At 32.9% G+C, this 24,886-nt stretch overlaps 1 protein-coding gene across 1 annotated transcript in view; it reads right to left on the reverse strand.

The window, feature by feature from the left end:
• The window catches only part of dsf (nuclear receptor dissatisfaction), a 211,881-nt gene that overhangs the window by 46,617 nt on the left and 140,378 nt on the right, over positions 1 to 24,886 (reverse strand). Inside the window, exons 4-5 of the mRNA XM_035353724.2 lie at positions 22,812 to 22,973; positions 1,721 to 2,454 (exon numbers count right to left, since the gene is read on the reverse strand). Coding sequence (XP_035209615.2) covers positions 1,721 to 2,454; positions 22,812 to 22,973 — 896 coding nt within the window. The remainder of the gene's footprint in view (positions 1 to 1,720; positions 2,455 to 22,811; positions 22,974 to 24,886) is intronic.

Below are 24,886 nucleotides of genomic sequence, written 5' to 3' on the forward strand. Positions count from 1 at the left end.
TCTCATTAACGTGAACGTATTATTCGTATAACGTGAACGTATTATTATAACGTAAACGTATTATTCTCATTAAACTTCTGCGGCATTTGATTAACTGCCAGTAAACAATTATTGAAATAATTATATTTTTTATTTTCCATTTATTTTTCATGTGCAAATACACCTGTGCGCTGACGATTAGTGTTAGTCTTTTTAGGTGAAGTTTACACAAATAATAGCAAAGAAGCTATTAAAGAAGTACTTTAATTTGTTTTTTACGTGTAATACTTTCAGCAGACTTCTTTATTATCATTAGCAGCAACCTAATCATTGAAAAGTTCCTTATGTTTTATGTTCTCTTGATTGTTCAGAATTGTGTATATCTAATTGCATTGAAACTGTGTAACAGAATTCAAATACCCACCATTAAGGACAATGCCGTTCAATATACTTCGCTTAAATTCATAAAATTTTAGAAACTTAAATAATTTGAGACAAATTTCTAAAACCTATTTAAATATTGGTAACCGAATTATTTAGTTCATTTATACAGGAGATTCTATTTTATTTATATCTAGTGTGAAATCACTAGTAGTGATTAGCAAAATGTTTAGGAAATTTTGAAGAATTGCGATTGTAATGTCATCTTGCATTAATCACTTCCAAATATGATTTCAGAATATGCCCAATGACTTTTTTATAAATTTAGAAAAGTGTTAAAAATGGCAAAAAGAATCAAGATATTTTTTTTATCGTTACACTACGTATGTTTGGAAAATCTAGATTAATTATTAGCTTCTTAAGCTATATTACTAAGATGATTTAATTTTTATAATTATTTTTAATTAGTTTGTATTTTAATTTATTTAAAATTTTTACCTCTCTCTTTTTTTATATATATGGTGTGGAATCACTAGTAATTAGCTAACTCTTTGGAATATTTCAGAAAATTTTCGATCATGGTGTCATTTGGTGTTAATCACTAATTAGTATGATTATAAAAAGTCTTAAAAATGGCAAAATGAATCGAGGCAGTTTTTTTACATTACATTTTACAAACCTAGATTAATTTTTCATTTAATTTCACATGCAACACTTAAAATTATTTAATTCATTTGTGCAGCAGATTCTTTTTTTTTTTCTTCTTACATCTGATGTGAAATTTTTAGTGATTTGCTATTTTGCTGGGCTATTTCAGAAAATTTATTATCATGATTTCACTTTGCGCCTATCACTAATAAGTATGATTTTATAATAGGCTCATTGATACTTTTTTATTAATTTTTAAGTCATAAAAATGACTCAGAAGAATCGAGAAATTTTTTTTTACTTTACACTATATTTTGCAAACCTACATTGAACTTCCATTAAATTTTATGTAAATACCACTTGAAATTATTTAATTCATTTGTACATCAGATTCTCTCTTTTTTTTTTTAATAGTATATCTTATGTGCAATCATTAGTGATTAGCCAAATGTTTGCGGCTATTTCGAAAAAAATTCGATTATGATGCAACCACCCTTTTGTATTTTATCACCAATAAGTATGATTTTAGAATATGTTCATTCGTTTGTTTTATTAATTAAAAAATGTCTCAAATAACGGCACAAAAGAGCCGAAGCAGTTTTTGTTATTTTACGTTATATTTTGCAAACCTAGATTAAATTTTTCCTTTCGAGTAACACATACCACTTGAAAGAAATCAATGCAATTATATTAAATAAAAATATCAACCAACCTGGTCAGTCTTGGAGAGAGTCTGGAATGTTGGCAGACACTTGACCCACCTGATCACCATAAACAGCAGCCTGGCTGTAATCTCTTGTACCGACTCTCTATTAGACGCCACGTGACCCCCGAAACTTAGAAGTCCCGCGCCGCCCCTACCCCCGTTGCCACTAGCTTCCGATGTCGGAGACATGAGCTGTGGGCATAGAGGATGGGGCGGTGGCGGCATGGATGAGAAGCTTGGAAAGTGGGGGTGGTCACCTAATTTAGAAAGTGGGCTGCCGCTTCCAAGGGCTACCACCCCTCCCCCCAGGGGATTGAGTTTAACGCTGTTCCATATCAACTCTTGGGACTTTTCGGCGTTGAGCAACATCTGGAGGAGCCCTGCGGACGAGGCGCCGAGAAATGCCGCTGCAGCAGCGGAAGATGCTGGGTCTTTGCCTGGCGCCTGCTGGGGCGGTGGAGATCCGAAAAGGCCGCCGTCCGGGTGTGCCGCCGCTGCGGCCGCGGCAGCAGCAGCTGCAGCTGCCAGAGAAGAGGGTAACTTCGACATGTCGAATGCCAGCTTGGCGGTGTAGGTCTGGTGGTGGTGGTGATGGGCTGTTGGTGTGCTCAGTCGGTGGTGAGTAAGAGGATGTCCAAGTTGAATAGGGTGGTGGTGGTGGTGGTTTGCTTTGATAGATCCGTGAGGATCGGATGTGTCCTTGAATTTTGGTTTGCGAGGTCCTCTTTCGTGCTGGACCGCTGAAATAAGAAAAAGGAGTTAAATTAATTGCCGTACGAAAAACATAGTATTTCTCATTCGATTAAAGAATTACAGTCACACATAAAATATAAACCCTCTGTAATGTACATTTGATATAAAATTACATAAAAGAGTAGTCTACAGCCTAACGTCTAATACATATATATAAAGAATAATGTCTGTTTGTGTGTTTGTTCGCGATTAACTCAGTCACTTCTATAACAATCGTCACCAAACTTTCTACCATTATTTTCTGAGTCCTGGAAAACGTCAACTCCCCCAACCAAAAAAAAAAAAAAAAAAAATCTGAAATGTTTCTTTCAGATTTTAAATTACGTCCAAAGGGGCGTTTTTTACATTTTGTGTGTTACCTTTCTTTATTAAATATCATGTTCCTCGCACTTAAACCATAAGATCCAGTGCAACAGCAATATCGCAAAATAGTTTTAAAACGAGCATATCTTTAGAATTTCCGATACAGAGACTCACGCGCTGGAGATAAAAATGTTTTTTCTGCACAACGTTGCCATTGCTCGCTTTGAAATCCTTGAGTTTGTTAATCAAAAATTCGTCAAAGTTTTAAAAAATAGGAAATCGATCATAAAACAAATTTCAAATTTCAAATTTGGTCTTCCACATGCTCATATTCGTTGGAGGATTACGTTATTCAAAATTCGATGACTCTATGTACCGTTATTTTATGACAATGTGAGAAATATACATACATTTACGCAGATTTTCATTATTTAATTTCTTCAAACATAATGCAGGACTCTAACATTTTATGGCAACAGTTTGAAAAGTGAACCGACATTTATCCGTCCGACGCAAAATGCCAAAACGAAAGTAATTGTCCTTCGGGACTCAAGTCCCTTTGGACTTAAAAAAAAAAAAAAAATCTCAAATCTGAGATAATTATTAAAAAATCTGAAAACACTATTTTCGCCCTCATTTTTTCTGAGTGGCAACAGTCTCGCACGTTGGAGATAAAAATCTGCTTTATTAGAGTTTTTTAATAAAAAGTTTCTAAGTTTTACAATTAAATAAAAATAGCATTGTCAAACATTAAATACATTACTCCCGATTCCAAAAACTCGCGAAAAACTCTTTCGGCTGTTCCTATCTTCGTACGACTTTAATCAGCAGAGCTATTAATTAAAAACTCTGAAAACACTGATTTTTCGCACTCATTGTTTCGTGTAGCAACAATGTGGCATTGGAGATAAAAATGCTGCTACTGGTCGCTTTCAAATCGGAGAGTCTGTTAAGAAAAAAATTGTAAGTTTTACGAAACCTATCTATATATAAAAAAGAATGTTTGTTTGTTTGTTCCCGTTATTGATTTCTGATCAATTAATCTTTTGCCACATTTAATCGATTAAAGTTGAATATATGTGATATATTGAAAGGAAACTGAGCTTTTATGACCGTTTGATGAGAAAGACGAAAATCATTTAAACTCTGTGGCATTGTTGTAGATATAATGAGAGTGAATTAGTTTATTTTTATATCGAAATTTTTTGTGTAGGTTCCATATCGAAAGACTGAACAATGTATGACTATGAATCATATTTTTTGCATCGTTTAAGAGAAGCATTACAGCGGTATCGTTCTCTCTGTTGTTAGATATATTACTCTCGATCTAATTTAATTAGCCTCAAGTACTTCCTTTAACACTCAATGCACATGTTACTACACATGTTATTGTACACCCATGTTACTGCAAAGCAAGTAAAAGTTACGTATTTGAATTGTAGAGGGTTGTTTTTCCCTACACAGATTCTTAAATAGGTAGTGCTGTTGTTAGACTATTCATGAGAAAAAAGAAAATGTCAGATAACTGATTCCTTTAAAAGGAATTGGGTTTTCATAGTAAAAAAGAATTACCCATTTAGTGATTAGTTTGCAGAGTAGATAAATCACTGGGGTATTTCTGCTTGAGTCTTTGCTATATGCTTAAGGGGGTTTCGTCAATTCAAAGTAGGCAAATCATACATATGTTATAATTAAATATTTTGGATTTGTAATTAAACATTTTGAACTTTTAATATGTCTTATGCCCAAAATAATGATTGATAATAATGAAAATTAAGCATTGCTCTTAATATTTGAATGTTACTAATTAAAGATCTTTTATTTAGTACTTTATTAAGTAATATTCAATAATAGACATTTGAAGGATATTTGGATTTAATTGGCGAAGGATTTAAATGGAGCTATATAATTCATAATTGGTTTGTAAATATCAGTTTACATAGTATTATGCATTGCAGTTTTACCACATGAATTTTTGGGGACTCATACACCTTAAACCCCTTATGATCTTCGAATATGTGACTGTTGCAAGAATTGAGATATTTTATTTATTTTAAAAGCAATTACTTCCAACCTTTTACATCTGACTACATAATATAGCTGCTTTGGAAAATAGCAACCAGAAAGTTTGTGTTGCCACAAATATTTTTGTAATTTAATCCTCTTTGTGACAAAATATTTCGCCATGTTTCCACCTTGCGTGCATGATATTTTAAAAATGGCTAATGGTAACTGAACCAACAATCTGATGAATATTTTAATATTGAAAAATTTTATGGACGAAAACATTAAAAATTTTTTTAATAAAATGCATTTTATAAACTTAACTCAAAATAAAATAAAAATTTAACATGAAATTTTTAGAATTTTAGGTTCACAGTAGTTTCCAAATATTATAAAAGCTATATATTAAATATGGAATTAAATTATGCAACACAATGTTTCAAACTGTGCGCGCAGGTTGGAAACATGACGAAAAATGTTGTCACAAAGGGATTAAATTATAAAAATATTTGTGGCAACACAAACTTTCTGATTACTATTTCAGAAAGCAGCTATATTATGTAGTCAGCTGTAAAAAGTTGGTAGTAATTGCTTTTAAAATAAATAAGTTATCCCAGTTCTTGCAACAGTCACCTATTCAAACATCTTATGGGTTTTAAGGTGTATGAGTCCCCTTAAAGGTTTAGTACCTAAATAATGGCAACAATATAGAATAACTAAAATACAGTGAAATTACAGCAGATTGCATTTAAATTAATAATTTTCATAGTGTAGGTAATTGTGATTACTGTCATTAAATTAAATTAATGACAGTGAATTTCAATAGGGTAACTTTAAATATCTTTAATTACTGCATTATTAAGACGATAAACTAAACTTATTTTATACTAATTAATAATAATTAATCAGATTTACTTTCTAGTTATGAAAACATATTCAGAACAGAATTCATTCTTTAATTCCACATTGTAATCAAAGTGTTTAGTAATTATCATTTCTTTGTCTCAAGTATTGAGCTGATGCTAACTATGTATAGAGTGAAACAATTCGTTTGCCTCTAAGATTTACAGTGCTGAGAAGTAATCTGCAGAGAGTGTTAATTGTTCAACAGCGGCCGAGCGGTAAGAACCGCTGAACACAGGTATTTCGGTTCGGGGTTCGAGTTTCGGAGAACGGGTTGGCTGCATGGGAGTTTTCGTGGTTTTCCCATGAGTAATGTCGATAGCAATCTTAAGGGATAATGAGCAAGTTTCCCTTAAAAAGACCTCCACACGACACCTCTCCCTTTCCGTGTAGTGCCTAAGGGTAGAACACGTAATAAGTAAAAAAAAGAAAAAGAGAGTGTTAGTTTTGTCTGAGGTTCAGCTAACTTCGATATACCATTAAGAAGGTTGTAACTTCATGCATTTTTAGCTCGCATAAAAATGTACGTGACGTTGAAAGATTGTTTAGAGAATTATCACTTTTAAAGTACCACAAAATCAATTAACACCTTTCTTCCTTTTACTTTATTAAACTCGAAATAAGTTTAACAGTGGGCACCAACTGGTGCTTACAGAAACCAGTACTTTTAGCTTAAATCAGAAGGTTTTGAATGAACTTAACATTGACGAAGCTTAACGGCTTCGTCAATTTACTTTTTACAATCATTTAACTTTTTAATGAAGCCAAACGGCTCCACAATTTAACCTTTGCTAAAGTTGGCTCTGACCGAAGTCGCCGTAAACAAACCTCAAAGCAAGAATAAATCAACGCCGCAGAATTCTAATCTCTAGAAAAATTAGAATAAAAGTTAGCAACGTGGTCTTCAAGCAGGCAGAACACGCTCTGATTTCTCCCTCCAAAATTTTCCTTTAAATGCTTCCTTCTTCCTGCCTAATTTGAATATCGCGTGTGCTGGAAATTTGCATTCTGAAAAGGAAATGAAAAGAGGTCTGATAGGAAAGTTACTTTAACTTACAGTAACTGGTTAGAAAATTAAATGATACTAAGGTGATTCTAAAATTATAAAATAATTTCATTTTTGATCCTGATGTGGAACCTGTACTTGTTTGCCTCGAAATCAATAGAGTTCTTAACTAAATGTACGCTAAACACCAGGTTATTGCTTTGGTAATTTTATATTCTAAACGCTATTGAGCTGTTGGGAGACCCTAGTCCGGATAATTTACTAAAGGCGGTTCTACATCTTTGGAAGCGATTTTTCTCAATTGCCATAATTTTATTTTACAAAATGTATTTTAGAATTAAGTAAGGCATAAAACGTAGCTAAACATGAAAAATTGAATTTTGACACTATGTCCGTATTTTGTTATTAACTAAGGCATAAAACGTAGATAAATATAAAAATTGAATTTTGACAATATTTATTTCATTATTAAATAAGGCATAAAACGTAGATAAATATAAAAATTGAATTTTGACAATATTTATTTCATTATTAAATAAGGCATAAAACGTAGATAAATATAAAAATTGAATTTTGACAATATTTATTTCATTATTAAATAAGGCATAAAACGTGAAATTTTGTTATAATTGGTTTGAAGCAAGAACAATAAGGAAAAAGTTTCACAAAATTTAAAGACACTCAAAATACAGTAACTTAAAAAGTATATCAGTGACGCTTATAAATTGTAAATTTGATAGTATTAATAATGACTTTCTGAAGGAAAGAGACAAGTCGTATTAGCCCGTTAATATTATTAACTTAGATGATATAGCATACAGAACACCATTATTTGAGGAATTTCTCCAAAACTGATGTGATATTTAAATTAAAGCATTACAGATCAGAAATTAATGACTTATGAATCTCGTGTATTCTATTCATATATATATCAAAAAGTAATATGCAAAATCTGAACGCTTTTCAACACTGATTTTCTAAATTACAACTGTTCACAGAAAGAAATCCTAAAAAGAATTAAAAGAAAAACATTCTTATAGAGAGCAGTTCCAAAATTTTTATGTTAACATAACCCAAAAACTACTTTCAGCGCAACAATTTTTATTAATATGACTTGTTGACATCGTGAAAAACCAAGTCGTAAAAAGTCTAGTATTTAGTATAGCTCAGTCTTGTACCTGGGCACTATACAGACTTTTACGTCTAGAAGTCTTCTTTCCTGTACAAAATTATATTCATTGCAAATCAGCGTTATATTTGCAAATTTTCACAGGACTAGTTTCGAGGGTTTTATCGAACTATCATCCTCAGCGGCCAAAGCGTAAATGAACGAGGAGATGTATTTTGAATAATTTTACCTGAGAAAAATTAAAAGTGGGCTTTTTCGGACCAACAATGCTGGGCAACAGAGGATTTCTGTGTTTCCTTTTTAACATATGCCTCATGTTTCTTAAGCGAAATTTGAAAGCTCTCTTAGTTGGGCCAATGTAAATTAAACCACACTGACAAGAAATCCTGTAAATACCCCAGGAATTTATATCCGGAATCGAATTCCTTGAGTACGGAACTCGGAATTTTATTGATAGGAGGATAAACGACCCGAAAGTTGAATCTCTGCAAAATACGTTCAAATATAACTCTGATTTTTGTTGTTTGAATTCTAAATTAATACTTGTTCAGTGTGTTATTTCATCTTAATTATTTTAATGCCGGATATATATTGAGATGCTAGTGTGTGGGCATTGGAAACAGCAACGAATTTACTGATTGAGTTATTTAAAAATTTCCTTTACATTCTGTTTTACATATCAAGTAGAATGATGTTTAGACTAGCAGATTATGAGTGTGTCTAAACGACTGATGTAACAACTTCACGATTAATTTTTTTTCTGTTTCTAAATACTGTTTGATATTTCTTATTTACAAATTACTAAATACCTTAAAATCCACATCTAATTGTAGAACAGGATTCTATACTTATCGTTTCCTAGTTTTAGGGGAAGAAATATATGTTGTTAAAAAAAGAGGTAGACACAGTTTTTTTACGTGACCTTTTTACTTCTAATCCTCCTGACCTCAGATGATCTTAATCAGGTTAAAATTCAATGGATCTATAAATTCAATGAAATACATGACCCGGCAACGTGAGTAGGAAAAGATGTTAATGGGAAATTTTAAGACGCGAAATCAGCTACCACACATTTGTGTGCGTATATTTTTTCTTACATCAAGTTTGAAGAAACAGAGTCTTTCCGCTGCCAAAAAACAGGTGGGACAATTTTTAATTTAGCAGAATTTTTAATGAAGGATTTCCATAAAATTTGTATTTTTGCTTTCTTTCCCACGCTTATTACTATTTAAGTTTTAAATGACTGATATAATACATAATGTTTAGCATATTAACACTAGGTATATAAATGATAAAGCAAAGTAGATAAGTGTATGACTGCCAGACATTTTAATCTGCTTAGAAGAAACTATCAGTTCGTTTCGCTATTGGGTCATGCTCATCCACATCGATGAATGAATGGCTTTGAACAAAAGAACTGCTAGTGATATCAACTGCCGTAGCATAGTTTTGGATCTAAATCCCGGCGAAGGCATGCATATTTGTAAAGTGCTTTTGCTGCAGAGATCATATAAAATGTCATCGAGCCGAAGTCTTCCTCCAGAAGTTGGTGATAGAGAAAGGGGCGTAGTAGATCTTTAGATCTATTCCCGGGATGTTGAGACTTTCCCATCAAAACTGGGACAAAGCTAGACAATGTCGAACTGTCCCCTCTAACAGACTGTCATATCCTATAAACAGCCTATTTATAGATCCATTGAATCCTGTTTATAGGCTGTTTATATCACACCCTATAAACAGGCTCTTGCCTAGGCCGGCCAATTGGGATAGTGGTTAACGTCGCTGACTTCCGTGTCGAAGGGCCAGGGCTCGAATCCCGGAGAAAGCATGGATATTTGTAAATGTATAGTGTCCGAGCGGCATGGGGTTGCTTAAAATTCGGCGAGTTGAAAGTCCTCTCGAGAGGTTGGTGGTAGGGAAAGAGCGATATCTTCGAACAAGTCTCCCCGGGGTGCTCTCCGTCAAAATTGGGAGCGGAAATGAGCTAAATCGTAATGTCACCTGTAAGATGCTCAAGGTTGTTGCCAACAACAGGAATAAACTTGCGCTCGTTGCCACGGGGAATTTCGTGGACTTGGGCTGACTATTGGTCAGACAAGTTGTAGAGTCATTAGGTTAATTATAAGCAGAAAAGATGAAAAATATGCAACCGCCTTCGCCGAGAATCGAACCACGGACCTCTGGAATACCGGCCCAGCGTGCTACCGTTACGCCACGAAGGCACGCTAGGGAAGTGGGAGAAATACCTTATAAAGTGAGCATTAGCAACAACACCTCTTGCCAATGAGGAATTTATACACCTGATCAACATCCTGTGAGGTCAGCAGGATAAATAACATCAAGGTAACGATAACTATGAATCATACTATATCAAGTAACGATAACTATTCCTACCTCTTGGTCATGATCGGTTCACAGGCCTGAGTAAGACCCTCTGAGGTCAGGAGGATTAGAAGTAACAAGGTCACGTAACGATAACTGTTTCTATATCTTGACCATGATGAATTTGCAGACCTCATCAAGATCTTTTGAGGTCAGGAGGCTAAGTAACAATGAGGTCAAGTAGCCTGAGAGGAGAAGTTGCTGGTTATATGTAGTAACAAAAGCGTTATCTGGATCTCAGTCCTATCCAAATTTTAGAAATTTTCTTGGAAGACCAATATACGTTCGCCCATTCTCTCTCTAGTTATCCTTAAAAGCCTGTAAAATATCTCTTTCTGCTTTTTTTTTCGGATCTAACTTAATTAAATGGAAGACACATCGACGCGAAGCTTGTGACAAAGATAAAAATATGTAAACAAAGATAAAAAATTCCATACGAAAGTTTATTTAGTTTGTATGTATAGCATGTAAATGTTTTTCCAAATGTATTAGCTCTAAAGCTATCACTTGAAGTATTAAATTCATGGGGAAATATATTGCATTAAGTTTTGTTATACTATTATAAATAAATTACCTAATTCTCTGTCTTCTTAAGAAATATTAGCCAGTTAAAGCATAACATTTTCCATTATGTTGTATTTGATATCTGTGCTTTCATTTTAGAAAACAGCATGCTGTGAGCGTGCTTGTGAAAAGAGTTAGCTACATTAAATGCGTGGTAGGTATAATTAATTTCATTATATTATAGGTTGATTCTATGAAATGTGAAGATGACTAAAAATTAAATTGTACCGGATTATTCGAATGAGATTAAATAATCAGGGCTGCCTGTTTAAAGGGGTCTTCATCGAGAACACTTCAAAGGAAACTGGCTCAATTGCACAAAGAGAGGATTTAGGAAACGAAGTGTACACAGTCTTTAATTAATGAACCTCACAAATAAATTTTGGTTCAAATGGTGAACTGCTTGAATATTCCACCCTCTTTATGTAATAAGAGACATTATTTCCAAGGATAGAATGGAGGAAGAATTTCAGTCTTATATTGCCTAACTATGAATCAACGTTACGTGTTCGTTTTTAAATTTTCATGGCTGAATTTAGTTAAGGGTTAAATTACTGTGAAAAACAAAATGAAAAAATTGAGAAACCAATGGTTTATTTTGTCCGTTTTTAAATTTTTGTGGCTGAATTTAGTTAAGGGTTAAATTAACCCGAAAAACAAAAGTTAAAAACGGTTGAGAAACCAATGGATTATATTGTACATTTAAAAATTTTTGTGGCTCAATTTAGTTAAGTTTAAGAATTAAATTTAACCGAAAAACCAAATTGAAAGAGCTGAAAAACCAATAGTTTATTTTGTTAGTTTTTAAATTTTCGTGGCTGAATTTAGTTAAGGGTTAAATTTAACCGAAAAACAAAAGTTAAAAACGGTTGAGAAACCAATGGATTATATTGTACATTTAAAAATTTTTGTGGCTCAATTTAGTTAAGTTGAAGAATTAAATTTAACCGAAAAACCAAATTGAAAGAGCTGAAAAACCAATAGTTTATTTTGTTAGTTTTTAAAGTTTCGTGGCTGAATTTAGTTAAGGGTTAAATTTAACCGAAAAACAAAATAGAAAAACAGTTGAGAAAGGAATGGTTTATTTTGTTCATTTTTAAAATTTTTGTAGCTGAATTTTGTTAAGGTTTAAATTTATCCGAAAAACAAAATTGAAAAAGTTGAGAAACCAATGGTTTATTTTGTCGGTTTTAAAAATTTTATGGCTGAATTTTACTAATAAAGTAGCAAAAGTTTACCGCTGGCCAAATGCTAAAACCACTGAATGCAAATAATTTGACTCGTGTTCAAATTCCAATGAGCAAACATGGGATTTTATATGGGTATAACGAAACAAAAGCCAGTCTTTCTTAGAGCATCCTCCATTTATTTCTGCCAGTAAAAAAATAGGAACTAGCAAAAAGCTTCGTAAATATTTCCACGTTATGAAACCAAAGACAAAATCAAAACCATGAAACAAAAACAAACGAAATTGATAAATCTCCAATGATTATAAATTCTGCTAACTTTCACTCCAAAACACGTTTATGACCAATGCAAAAATGCAACAAAGAACAGAAATCGTAAAATCTAGGATAAAACCCTCCGCAGTCGATGTTAAATACATTCCGTAAGCTTATCAACTGCATAAATTTGCATCGACACGGAAGCCTTTCCTTCCTCCACGTTGCCATCTGGCCTGGCTTAAAACCCGCAGTCCAAAATCACAACGGAAAGGCCAACGCAGGAGAGAAACCAAAACCCGAGCGAAGTTGAGAGGTCACGGGAGCTGAGACTTCCGTGCCGACAGCATCCTACCCGGGATAAAGACTGGGCAAACATGTCCTAACGCGCTCGTGGATTACTTTCCGAAAGGAACTAATACATGCCCGGCTTATGGCAGGCGGACAGGACTTAGCAACAGAATTCAAACCTTTTATCAGAGCAAACACGAGCCTGGGACAAGTACTACTTAACAAGACTGCTCTGCCCTTTGCTGGAGAGAGTAGAGGGGCGAGGTAACCTGATATGTCCGATTGGAAAAGCCTGGATATTGGAAATCTTTTAGAGGGGGGGGATGGATGGTGAAGGTTCAACTCTCACGCACTTCCTTGCTCACGATTTAGTCGCGATGTTATTTTTTTTGCTGTTCTAGAAGTGGAGCTGGGATTGTTTGCTTCACTTTTGGGCTACTTGCTCTGGATGGATTGTGGAGGAGGGTTTGGGATTGGGAAAACGGGAAGAGGAGGAGGAAAAATCAATTCGGTATTAAATCTTTTCGGCAAAGCCAGGATTTTCTGGCAGAATCTGCTCCTCAGATGGGATTTCGATGGTGAATTCAGGGGTATTTCTGGAGCGCTGTTTTTGTCGCTTTAAAGATAAGCTGGTAAAGATGGGGAATTATGAACTGGAAACTTTTAGATTAAAAGAAAATGTTGTATGGTCAGCTTATGATATGTTTTTCCATATCGATTGCAAGTGAGTTAATATTAATACAATATTTATCTTTTCTGGTAATTAAATGTCAAAAGCGTTTTATTAGCACGTGTTTTTGCTCACTTTCAACAACTTAAACAGCATTCAAAATTTGAGTTGAAATTTTTTTTTTTCAAAAGCGCGGGAGGATAAATTTTGAAACAATTAACCGCTTTCCACTTTGAACATAGGGAATGAATAAAGAAAAATTCTTTCTTTTTGTCTTATTAGGATGATTCAAAGCAAAAATATACAAAAAAAAATCATTTGCAGTATATGTAATATGGAAAAAATTAATCTAACTTGACTACTAAATAAAAAATGATTTTTAAATAGAATGGTCTAACTCTAAAAATGAAAGTATAACCTTGTATGATGTTACAATGTCTGCATGAAATGATCTCTAAATTGTAGAAACAAAATGAATGATAAATGGAACAAAATTCTGGTAAATATGAAAGTCTCGAATTAAGGGAACTGGTCCCTCAAACACAGTAAAAAAAAATCTATTTTTCAGTTAAAAGCTTTGAAACATAGTACACAAAAATAAACAATAAAGGAAAAATTTACAAAAAGCAATACTATTACACTAGAAAGAGAGCACAGCGAAATAGCAATCAAGCAGCACAGAGGTCCAAGCTAAAGTGTGCAATTATCCAACATGGAAAACAAGGAAGTTTGGTTAATAGGAAGGTTTTGGTTTAGGTTAGAAAGGTTTTAGTTCTTAGAGTTTAGGTTCCCACTTAGAGTTAGTGTCAGAGTTAGGTACGTCATCAGCGCTACGTAAGCTTTGTGGCATAGATTAATATAGAAATGGAACAGTCCAGGTTATTATTTCTACAATACAGAAACGAAATACCTAAATTAAGGGGGCTCATACACCTTAAACCCCTTATGAACTTCCAATTATGTGACTGTTGCAAGAATTGAGATATTTTATTTATTTTAAAAGTAATTACCTCCAACCTTTTACAGCTGACTACATAAATATAGCTGCTTTGGAAACTAGTAACCAGAAAGTTTGCGTTGCCACAAATATTTTTGTAATTTAATCAGCTTTGTGACAAAAGTCTTCGTAATTTTTCCACCTTGCGCGCATGATATTTTAAAAATGGCTAATGGTACATACTTGAAATTTGATGGAATTCTTTATATGGGCACTAATTTCTAACTGAACCAAAAATCTGATGAATATTTTAATATTAAAAAATTTTATGCACGAAAACATTACAGATTTTTTTAATAAAATACATTTTATAAACTCAACTCCAAATAAAATAAAAATTTAACATGAAATTCTCAGTTTTTTTGGTTTACAGTAGTTTCCAAATGTTATAAAAGCTACATATAAACTATGGAATTAAATAATGCAACAGATAATTTTAAACTGTGCGCGCAAGGTGAAAACATGACGAAAATTTTTGTCACAAAGCGGATTAAATTATCAAAATATTTGTGGCAACACAAACTTTCTGATTACGATTTCAGAAAGCAGCTATATTATGTAGTCAGCCATAAAAAGTTGGAAGTAATTGCTTTTAAAATAAATAAGTTATCCCAATTCTTGTAACAGTCACATATTCGAAGATCATAAGGGGTTTAAGGTGTATGAGCCCCCTTAAAAGCCTTTTGGTAAATTGAATTATAAAGCTGATTTACGTAATTTTTATCTTATATATATATATATAAGATAAAAATTAATAATTATATATATATATATAAGATATAAGATATTAATAATTATATATATATAAGATAAAAATTAATTTCAAAGTGATATATATATTCAAAATATATAAAATATATATATATATATATATATATATCACTTTGAAATGTGCATAAATGTTAAAAAAAATTCATCACTTTAAAAATGAACATAAGGCTTTCAGTAAGGCGAAGTATATAATAACTAAAAAGCCCGGCGGTCATACGAAATGACCGCCGTGTTCTAGATATTATAAATTGTAACTAAAATGATTTGTGCCAAGAATTACCCAGGGCAGACGGCGGGGACGCCTCTTTGCTTACTGGCCGACGGGGCTTCAAATAAAATCAAAAAACAAAAGTATCCAAACACAAATGTGAAACATTCCACTTATTTCTTTTTTTTTTTTATTTTATTCATTTTGGTGGAAATGTGAACATTAAGATACCGTTTTAGTTACATGGAAAATTACTTTTTGATGTAATTTTTTCAGATTGTTTCATATTTCAGTACTCACAAAACTTGAAATTCAGACAGATATTAAAATTTTGCAGTGTTGTTACCTATAAAAGTTATGCAAATTTCAATCGCAGATACAATTATTTTTTGTACTTTCTAAGAATATATGTGCCAATAACGACCTCCAAAGAAAAATATAAAAATATACACAATTCTGTTTTCACCAGATGAACAGTGGTGTAGAAAGTTATTTTTTTATGTTATCAACATTGGTATCAAAAATATATTTAAAAAGAAACGTAAGATATCGGTTGTAATTCCGTCGTTTTTGTGCAGATATGCAGCGTTTTGTAGCTACGTTTTTCCAGTGTTCTACATGTAAGAATTATTTGAAAAAGAGTTAAAAAAATCTGAAAGCTTTCAGATTTCATATTACATCCAAAGAAGCGTTTTTTTAACATTTTGTGTGTTACATTTATTTATTAAATATCGCGTTCTTCGTACTTAAACCACAAAATTCAGTTCAACAGCAATATCGCAAAATAGTTTTAAAATGAACATATCTTTAGAATTTCCGATACAGAGACTCGCGCGTTGGAGATAGAAATGCCTTTTTCTTTACAACGTTGCTATTGTTCGCTTTCAAATCCTTGTGTTTGTTAATGAAAAATTCGTTAAAGTTTTACAAAATATGAAATCGATAATAAAACAAAGTCCAAATTTCAAATTTGGGCTTCCACATGCCCATATTCGTAGAAGAATTACGAATTCAAAATTCGATGGCTCTATGTACCGTTGTTTAATCACAATGCGAGAAATATACATACATTTATGCAGATTTTCAATTATTTAATTTCTTCAAATATAATAGAGGACTTTGACATTTGGTGGCAACAGTTTGAAGAGTGAAACGGACATTTATAGTAAACGAACGCAAAATCGCAAAACGAAAACAATAGTTCTTCAGAGATAAAGCCCTTTTGGCCTAATAAAAATGTGTTTTGGAAGAGATTTCAAATACAGTTAGTTGAAATTTTATCTAAGCAAGCTTAACTCGAAATAGAACCTTTAGAAGAAAAATGCTAAGTAAAACCTTTTTTCTTAATTTAGAATTTTGAGCTGAAAACTTTGATTATCTTGCTTATGGTGGTGTGTGTGTGATTATGGCAAAGCCTCGAGGGCTATCTGCCTAAGAGGAGGACTTTCTAAGGGAAACTGGCTCGTATACACGTTACACATGGGGAAAACCACGAAAACACCCATGCAGCCAGCCCGTTCGCGGGATTCGAACCTCGGACCGAAGTACCAGTGTTCAGCTACTTTACCGCTCGGCCGCTGGTGGGCTTACATCTTGCTTATGGTTTACAAAAATCAGAATACGTTTTCTTATAATTAAAAATATTCTTTCTGATCTAGCATTTAATTTACGTTTGAAGTAGTATCATCACTTAAATCAGATTATATCATAATGTATACACTTTTTGTTTAAAATTATTTCAATATATGCCTTGAATTTTTTAAAATTTTAAAATTAGTATATTTCTCTTACATCTGTTATCGAGTTAGCTGTACCTAAAGGCAGAATTGTACACTTAGAAAACGAGAAATTCTACCCTAAGGAGAAAACATAAGCTATCATCATATCGTCTGCAGCTAACCTTTATAATAACAATCAATTCATTCAATTCAGGCCAGTTCATAGCTGAAAACTCAATAGGAAAACATTTCCTGCAATGTTTCGCTGGAGGAAGTATTTAAAAATCATTAATTCAAAAGACGTTGCCATTCGCCGAATGAAAAGTAAAACTAAAGAATAAAGCAATGTAGCGTATAAAACTTATCAAGAAAACATCAGCGAAGTAGTGTTTTCAGTATTCGGAGTTTTCCAAGAAAAAAAATATCCAATTACTTTTTAAAAGCAATAGGAGTGGAACCACACAACAAAAAAAGGAAAGTAAATGCAATAAAATACAAATTGGTTCTTGAGTTTTAGTGTCTCATCATCGAATTGAGGGAATTACGACTCCATTTTATTTCATTGAAAAGAAAGCACAGGTGATTTTGCCCGAGGAGTTGTTTTCCTAACTCCGGGCGACTTTGGGAGGGAGATAGACTTGAGCGAAAATGTCATCGTTTGTTTAAGGGGAAAGGGTTGTGACAGAGCAAGTAGAAGTTCTTTTTTTTTTCGCTTTCATTCGCCTCTTTATTTTCCTTTGCTGCGGTGATGGTTCGAAGGATTTGTTTTTACGCTTCGAAGACTTTGAGGATAATTATAAATGTCATTGACTAAATCTTTCTTTTTTTTTTTTTTTTATTTTATGGCATGAAAAGTTGGTTTCAGGAATGTACCTGTACCTAAGATTTGAACCAATGTATGGATTAAAACTTTTCTAACATTATAAGCATGATGAAAGAGTAAGTTTGCTTTGATAATAACGAAACAAAATGAATTCAAAATTTTATGCTTTCATATGGGGTTTCCCAACTTAATCTTAGAGATTGCATTATTTCCGGAATGGTTTAGAATTCTAAATTCGCTTTTTACTAGCCCAAAGGGATGTTAGCCCAGAAATTCTATTTGTCTCGAAACGACACTTTGCGTCGGTTCACTATAAAAACCCGTTTCACTTTTTGAACTGTTGCCACCAAATATTATCGCTCTGTATTATATTTGAAGAAATTAAATTATAAAGAATCTGCATGAATGTATGTATGTTTTTCTAATAATGAAAAAACTACGCTACCTAGAGCCATCAAATTTTGAATAACGTAGTTCTCCACCCGAATATGGGCACCTGAATGCCCGAATCTTGAATTTCGAATTTGTTATATTATATATTTCATATTTTTTAATCTTTAATAACGAATTTTGATAAAATGTCAACAGTTTCAACATGAGTGAAATCAAAATTTATTTAAATGCTTTTATTCAGCTTTATTTTAAAAAAAAAAAGTAACTTTTTCGTCCTTGAATGGAGCCATCAACTTCGCGAGCATACTTTGGGCTTAAAGTTCTCCTAGAGTAAGCGGGCCTTAAGTCGGCCTTCAGCAAAACAAACCTTCTGTAACTGAACATGCTTTAATTTGAACACTTTTCTGGTTTGAGCGAATGTCTGACAGGACTCAAAAGGAAGATAGAACAGCGTTTAAATTACGCTGGAGTTAGAAGAAAGGGAAAAAGAAGTCACAAAGAAATATAAAGATAAATCTTACAAACTTTATCTTTTTGCATTTATTGAAGTTCCAAATCATTTTGAATAGCTTCGAAGACGATGAAGAAAGATAAATTGCCAAAGCTGGTTAAAATTAATCTAGTAATTGTGAAAGTGGTTGAAGGCAGAATATACAGAAGAAGAAATCTGTTTATTTTTTTAACCCAAGCAATTGCAATTTGAATTTTAGTAATCAAAATTCTTCTAATTACCTTGTATTACGTAGTAGGTAAAAGCGTTAAATACAAAGCTGCTATGATTCACGTTGTTTAGGATAAAGAAAATGTGCTTGAATTCTTCTGATTCTTTAAATTAAGCTTTGTTTAACTCCTTATGAAAAGGGAAGTTAGCAGCTTGGAACCCTAATAGTTTTAAAATTAGTTTCAAAGCAAAATATTGATATACATTTCATATTTCTAAAACTCAGAATCTTCTTTTCGAGTAGAAAATAAGATGGATTTCTACCACATTCACTGCATATTTACACAATAATTGATTGCAATTGGAAGTGCAGGTGTACTGAAGATACCCACATTAAAACCCTGTGTATCATCGCTAATACGAAATCAATCCAACTAATGATAAAATGAAGCATTTTGTTTTTCACAGAAAGATATATGAGGATTTCTGTGAATCGTTACCAGCGAAGCTACGAAAACGACCTTAATGGTGCAGTACGGATGTCCACAGAAGACAAATGTGCAAAGGAATCACTCTGAAATTCGAAACAGACCTGAACTTGTGCCATTTCAAAATCGCACGGTAACAAAGCCTTTCAGATTCTATGCAGCATACATAGATATGCAGGTTAAATACATAGCACAAAAGCAGGACCTTAGGGTTTGGAAACAATGGATTTTGGAGTAATCCAATCAACTGTTAGAGAATGCGATTGAAGCTGTATTGATTAATCATAAATGAAAGATTTTTCGAACGAGTCAGTAAGAATCTTCGGAGGTATTTTAATTTTATTTTTTAACATTTCTAGTTGTTTTAATTCGAAACCATGTTATTTCTGTTTGAAACAGAGAAGCTAATTAAATACGATTTAGCTAAAATATTTAATGGCCGGACGCTTTATTTACTAGCCGTTAGCCTTGTGCCATACAATAGCCGGAAGTGGTGGCCATTTCATTATGGAAGCACCCAAGAGGTGTCCAGGGTTGCTCCATTAAGGAGGAATCGGGCAGTTCCAACGATGCCTTGATTCGAACCCGACCAATCGCTATGGTAGTCAGGGTCACTAACCACTATATCGGCTATAGCGTTATTTCCAAGAAGACTGTAACATAAATTTAAAATACAAACACCATTTAACATTTTTTAATATTTTTATTTTTTTTAACTTTTCAAATCTTGCTTCCGATGAATCAGCGAAATAAACGAACGACTAAAATGTTTATAAACTACATTATCCCTGGAATACAGCATTACAATATTAAGCAACTAATACAGCATTACCATATTAAGGCACTACTAAAGCCAGATGTGGTGGTCACTTTATTATGGATAATACCTAATAAATGGGCCACCGTTTCGTTCTATGAAGGCATGGTTAATTACAACCGTTCTTTCAAACCCGGGCACATCCTGTGGCAGTAAGGCACGGTTAGTTACAACCGTGCTTTCAAATCTGGGCACATCGCTGTGGCAGTAAGGCACGGTTAGTTACAACCGTGCTTTCAAACCCGGGCACATCGCTGTGACAGTAAGGCATGGTTAGTTACAACCGTACTTTCAAACCCGGGCACATCGCTGTGGCAGTAAGGCATGGTTAGTTACAACCGTGTTTTCAAACTCGGGCACATCGTTGTGGGAGTAAGGCATGGTTAGTTACAACCGTGCTTTCAAACCCGGGCAGATCGCTGTGGCAGTCAGGCTACTAACTACTATACGGACCACCTGTGATGATGTAATTTGCATCTGAGCATTGCGTACAGAGTAACCACTATACATTAGATACATCACTTTAGATAAATTACCAGTAAAGAACCATTACTTTAGATATATTTATTAAAACATGAAGGTTGGTTGCCTTGCGATGGCGTCTTTTAGTTTTAATATTTCTTTAAAAAATTATTTCTAAAACATTATTATTAGGAGAAAAACAGCGAAGAAATTGTAAGCAATTGGACTATTTTTCTCTAGAGAATAGGTTTAAAGTTTGACTTGGAGAAACCAATTGGCAAACAAAAATGCAAATCAAACAAAAATGCGGGTTGATGACGGGTTGTTTTAACTACACAGCTATTAACGCAGCATATAAGAACTATAAGAGCTGAAGCATTTTGCTGTTGAAATTCCGGTAACAAAATGGGTAAAAATGTGAAAAAGGAAATTAATTGAACTCAAAGCAGCACAGATCAGGAAATGTACACTTGAAGGTTTCCATAAATATTTGAGTGAATTTGATTGCATTGTTTATATGCTCTAATTTTTGGTAATAAAAATTGAGAGTTTATACGTGTAATTGAACTTGTGGGCGCATATTTTGTACATAAGTACTTACTTCTTGTATAGAATTGTAAACCTTGTGAGTTTGTATCCAACATTTAAATTGCGAAAATAACTCTAGAAGAACCCGAGATAAGGGTACAAATTCTCCTGACACACATTACCCATGTTTTGGCATTTTCTCTCCAATTTCGTGATATCTTCGAAGTTTCGTTTTTTGGAGAAACATATTTTTGAACCTCCGACGCTGATTGTTTCCTAAGCTTCCAGAACACCTGGCAATATCATATAAATAAAGTTCCGAGAGTCAGCGGTCAGTTTGAAAATTCTGAGAGATTTAAGGAGACTGCGATTTAAAGAGAGTTAGCTTAATTGCGCTTTACATTTACTTTCCGATTGATTTTGAGAATATTTCTAGCATGCTAAGGAGAACATGCATCCTTAACATGCTCTATAACCTCATGTTACATATAACCTCATGTTGATGGATGCTCTATAACCTTTCAACGAGAATTTTAATCTCTGATGGATGCTTCATAACATTTCAACGAGAATCTTAATCCTTGATGGATGCTCTATAACCTTTCAACGAGAATCTGAATCCCTGATGGATGCTCTATAACTTTTCAACGAGAATTTTAATCCCTGATGGATGCTCTATAACCTATACAAAAAGAAATTAAAAAATTTGAAAACAAATAAATATGATTTTTTTAACTCCGTGAACATTTCACCTGTCACCCTTCCTATATTAAGAGAAGTCTACACTTTACTGTTTTTATCTTGATTTTAACCATACATTTATAAAGAGCAGATCTACATTACCATGATCTTAAGTGATAAAACAGAAAAAGGTCTTTGGAAGTTTCTACTACAGGCAAAAATCTTCCATTCCCTCATTTTATTCTATTAAAAAATGCTTAAGAGATAATATAAAATGTTTGATGTTAATACTCTCTTCTATTTAAAGGCTAAGATAAGTAATGGATATTTGCTCTACAATAAATAGCATTATAGAGAGAAATATTTTAAATAATAATTAATAATCATTTGATGATCACTTTAATCAACTAATAATGATATAAGTAAGTTTATCGTTAGAAAAATTAAGAATACTCATCTTAAAAGTAATAAGAAAAAACTACATTTAATTTAGAAATCAAATAACAAAAATCAGAGTTATATTTGTAATTTTTGTGAAAATTTGCAAATATAACACCGAATTTTGTTGTTTGCCTTCTAAATTAATATTTGTTCGGAGTGTTATTTTATCTTAATTAAAACTACATTTCTTTCATTATTCAGATTCAATAGACTTTACTTTTACTTAAATTCCCAATTTTGCATTTTAGAAATGTATACTGTTTGAAATTCTTATGAAAATACAACATTTATATGTTTTAAACTGTGTCTCTTCTATGTCTTGATCTATCACAGAAATGGAAATTGAACACGAATATTCAATGTAAAAAATACTTTTGATTTCAAACTACTGTATTAAAGTGTTGTACAGTATACCACAATGATAATTTTAAACATAAAATAAAAGCAGAAAAGGATATGCTGTTGAAATAGAACAGAATTTAAAACTGATAACGCATGAAATGCAGGTGAATAAGCAAGAAAACAACTCAATTGCAAAGCAAAAAAATTCATTCTTTTTTGAAGTGTTATTTTCGTTCTGTTCATATATATTATATTACAGCTGGAAAATACACATGCAATCATAAAAGGAGCTTGAGAGTTAGATAAAATGAAAAATTTACCGTCTTTGTTCATGCACGCCTCGAAGCACTTCCTGAGTCTGCAAGCCCTGCACTGATTCCTATGGGTCTTATCTATAGGACACTTGCCCTTTAAATCACCTTGAGCTTTGCAGGTGTATACTCTATTTCTATGAATGCTGCGCTTGAAGAAACCGGAGCAACCTGGAAAAATTAACAGATATTCAAAAATAAAAATTAATCAGATGGTAAAATTTTACAATTAATAGAAACTTCTTAAAAATCAGTCTCCTTGAATATTATTGCATTTTATAGGTTCGTGGATTTGGAGTAATTGATAATAACATTTGAGGAAGAATCAAAACACAATTTATTCGTTAGTATTACACAGAAGAGTCCCAAAGACATGTTTATAGTCGTTGAAAAACTACGATAAACACGCTGAAATAAACAACACAGCCTACAGGTTGAAACGACGAAGACAGCTTCACTAGATATATAAAAGAGATAATATAAAATGTTTGATGTTAATACTCTCTTCTATTTAAAGGCTAAGATAAGTAATGGATATTTGCAAAGTACTTAAAGTACGGTGTCCGCCAATAACATCGGGGCAAAAACATCGCGGACGAAAACAACGCAAGGCGAAAACGTCGTGCTACAAAACATCGTGGGAGAACACATCGCAAAGAGAAAACATCGCAGTTCTAAAACATCGTTGTACAAAACATCGTCGTCGAAAATAAAGCGGTTCAAAAACTTCGCAGTTTAAAAACATCGTCGTCGAAAATATCGTGGTAAAAAATAAAGTATCTACAAATCATCGCATGACGATAACATCGCAGGCATGCTTTTTTCAGGCTTTAATAACTGTAAATGGATATTCCCATAATGATTTGTGAGCGCAAGATGTAAAGAAGGATAATTTTTAATTTCATATTTTTTATTAAAAATTAAATTTTTGCTGAGAAAATAAGAAGAAAACTTAAGCATAGAAAATTAATGCTGCAACTTATAGCACTTAATAGAATTTTAAATCGATATAGTTAACTAACAAAGACCATTAATAAATAATTTTTTATAAAGATTTTACAGGTAATTTTTCATAAAAAGTATAATCTATTAAGTTGCATTTAATTTTCTATGCTTAAGTTTCCTTCTTATTTTTTCAGCAAAAATTTATTAGTTAATAAAAAAATGTGAAAGTAAAAATTATCCTTCCTTACATCACTTGCGCTCACAAATCATTATGGGAATATCCATTTACAGTTATTAAAGCCTGAAAAAAGCATGTCTGCGATGTTATCGTCATGCGATGACTTGTAGATACTTTATTTTTTACCACGATATTTTCGACGCCGATGTTTTTAAACTGCGAAGTTTTTGAACCGCTTTATTTTCGACGACGATGTTTTGTACCACGATGTTTTAGAACTGCGTTGTTTTCTCTTTGCGATGTTTTCTCCCACGATGTTTTGTAGCACGACATTTTCGCCTTGCGTTGTTTTCTCCGCGATGTTTTCGGCTGTAACCTAAAGTACATCTCTCGGTAAATCTTTACCTTATGGCAAAAATTTGGCGACCAACCCTGCTACAGCAACCTGCTTTTTTTTTTTTTTTTTTTTTTTTTTTTTTACTCAAAATTTTTTCCAACAATCTGCTAGCCGAATTGCGCTTATGCTAGAACTTTTATAGAACAAAAGTGTTAATTATGACGAAGATTAGGTGCGAATTTGGTAGAAAGTGCAGAATCGCCCACTAATTGGCGCGTTTTTAAGAATTGCACATACGCGGTATCCATGTACACGTCGACCTATTTTCACTTAAAAAAAAACATCCCAGAATTGCACAGAAATGGCATTGCGCACACTCTTGACTTTATCCATGTACACATCGACCTATTTTCACTTAAAAAGTCAAAGAAAATTGACAAAAATCCAATTCTTCTTACTCTTGTAAAAAGTGCCAAACAAATAAGTGGGCGATTCTGCACTTTAGCAGCCAAATTGTTTCTAAGTGCTTATTAGCTAAAATCACGATCGGAATTTTCCGGAAAATGTCACATTACATGTCTCATGATCTCTCATTTCTCTGAGACAAAATAATCTGTGATTCGA

Source organism: Stegodyphus dumicola, chromosome 11 (genome assembly GCF_044657685.1).
Source record: "Stegodyphus dumicola isolate Sdum_Otavi_A_Nest chromosome 11, ASM4465768v1".
Taxonomy (NCBI): Eukaryota; Metazoa; Arthropoda; class Arachnida; order Araneae; family Eresidae; genus Stegodyphus; species Stegodyphus dumicola.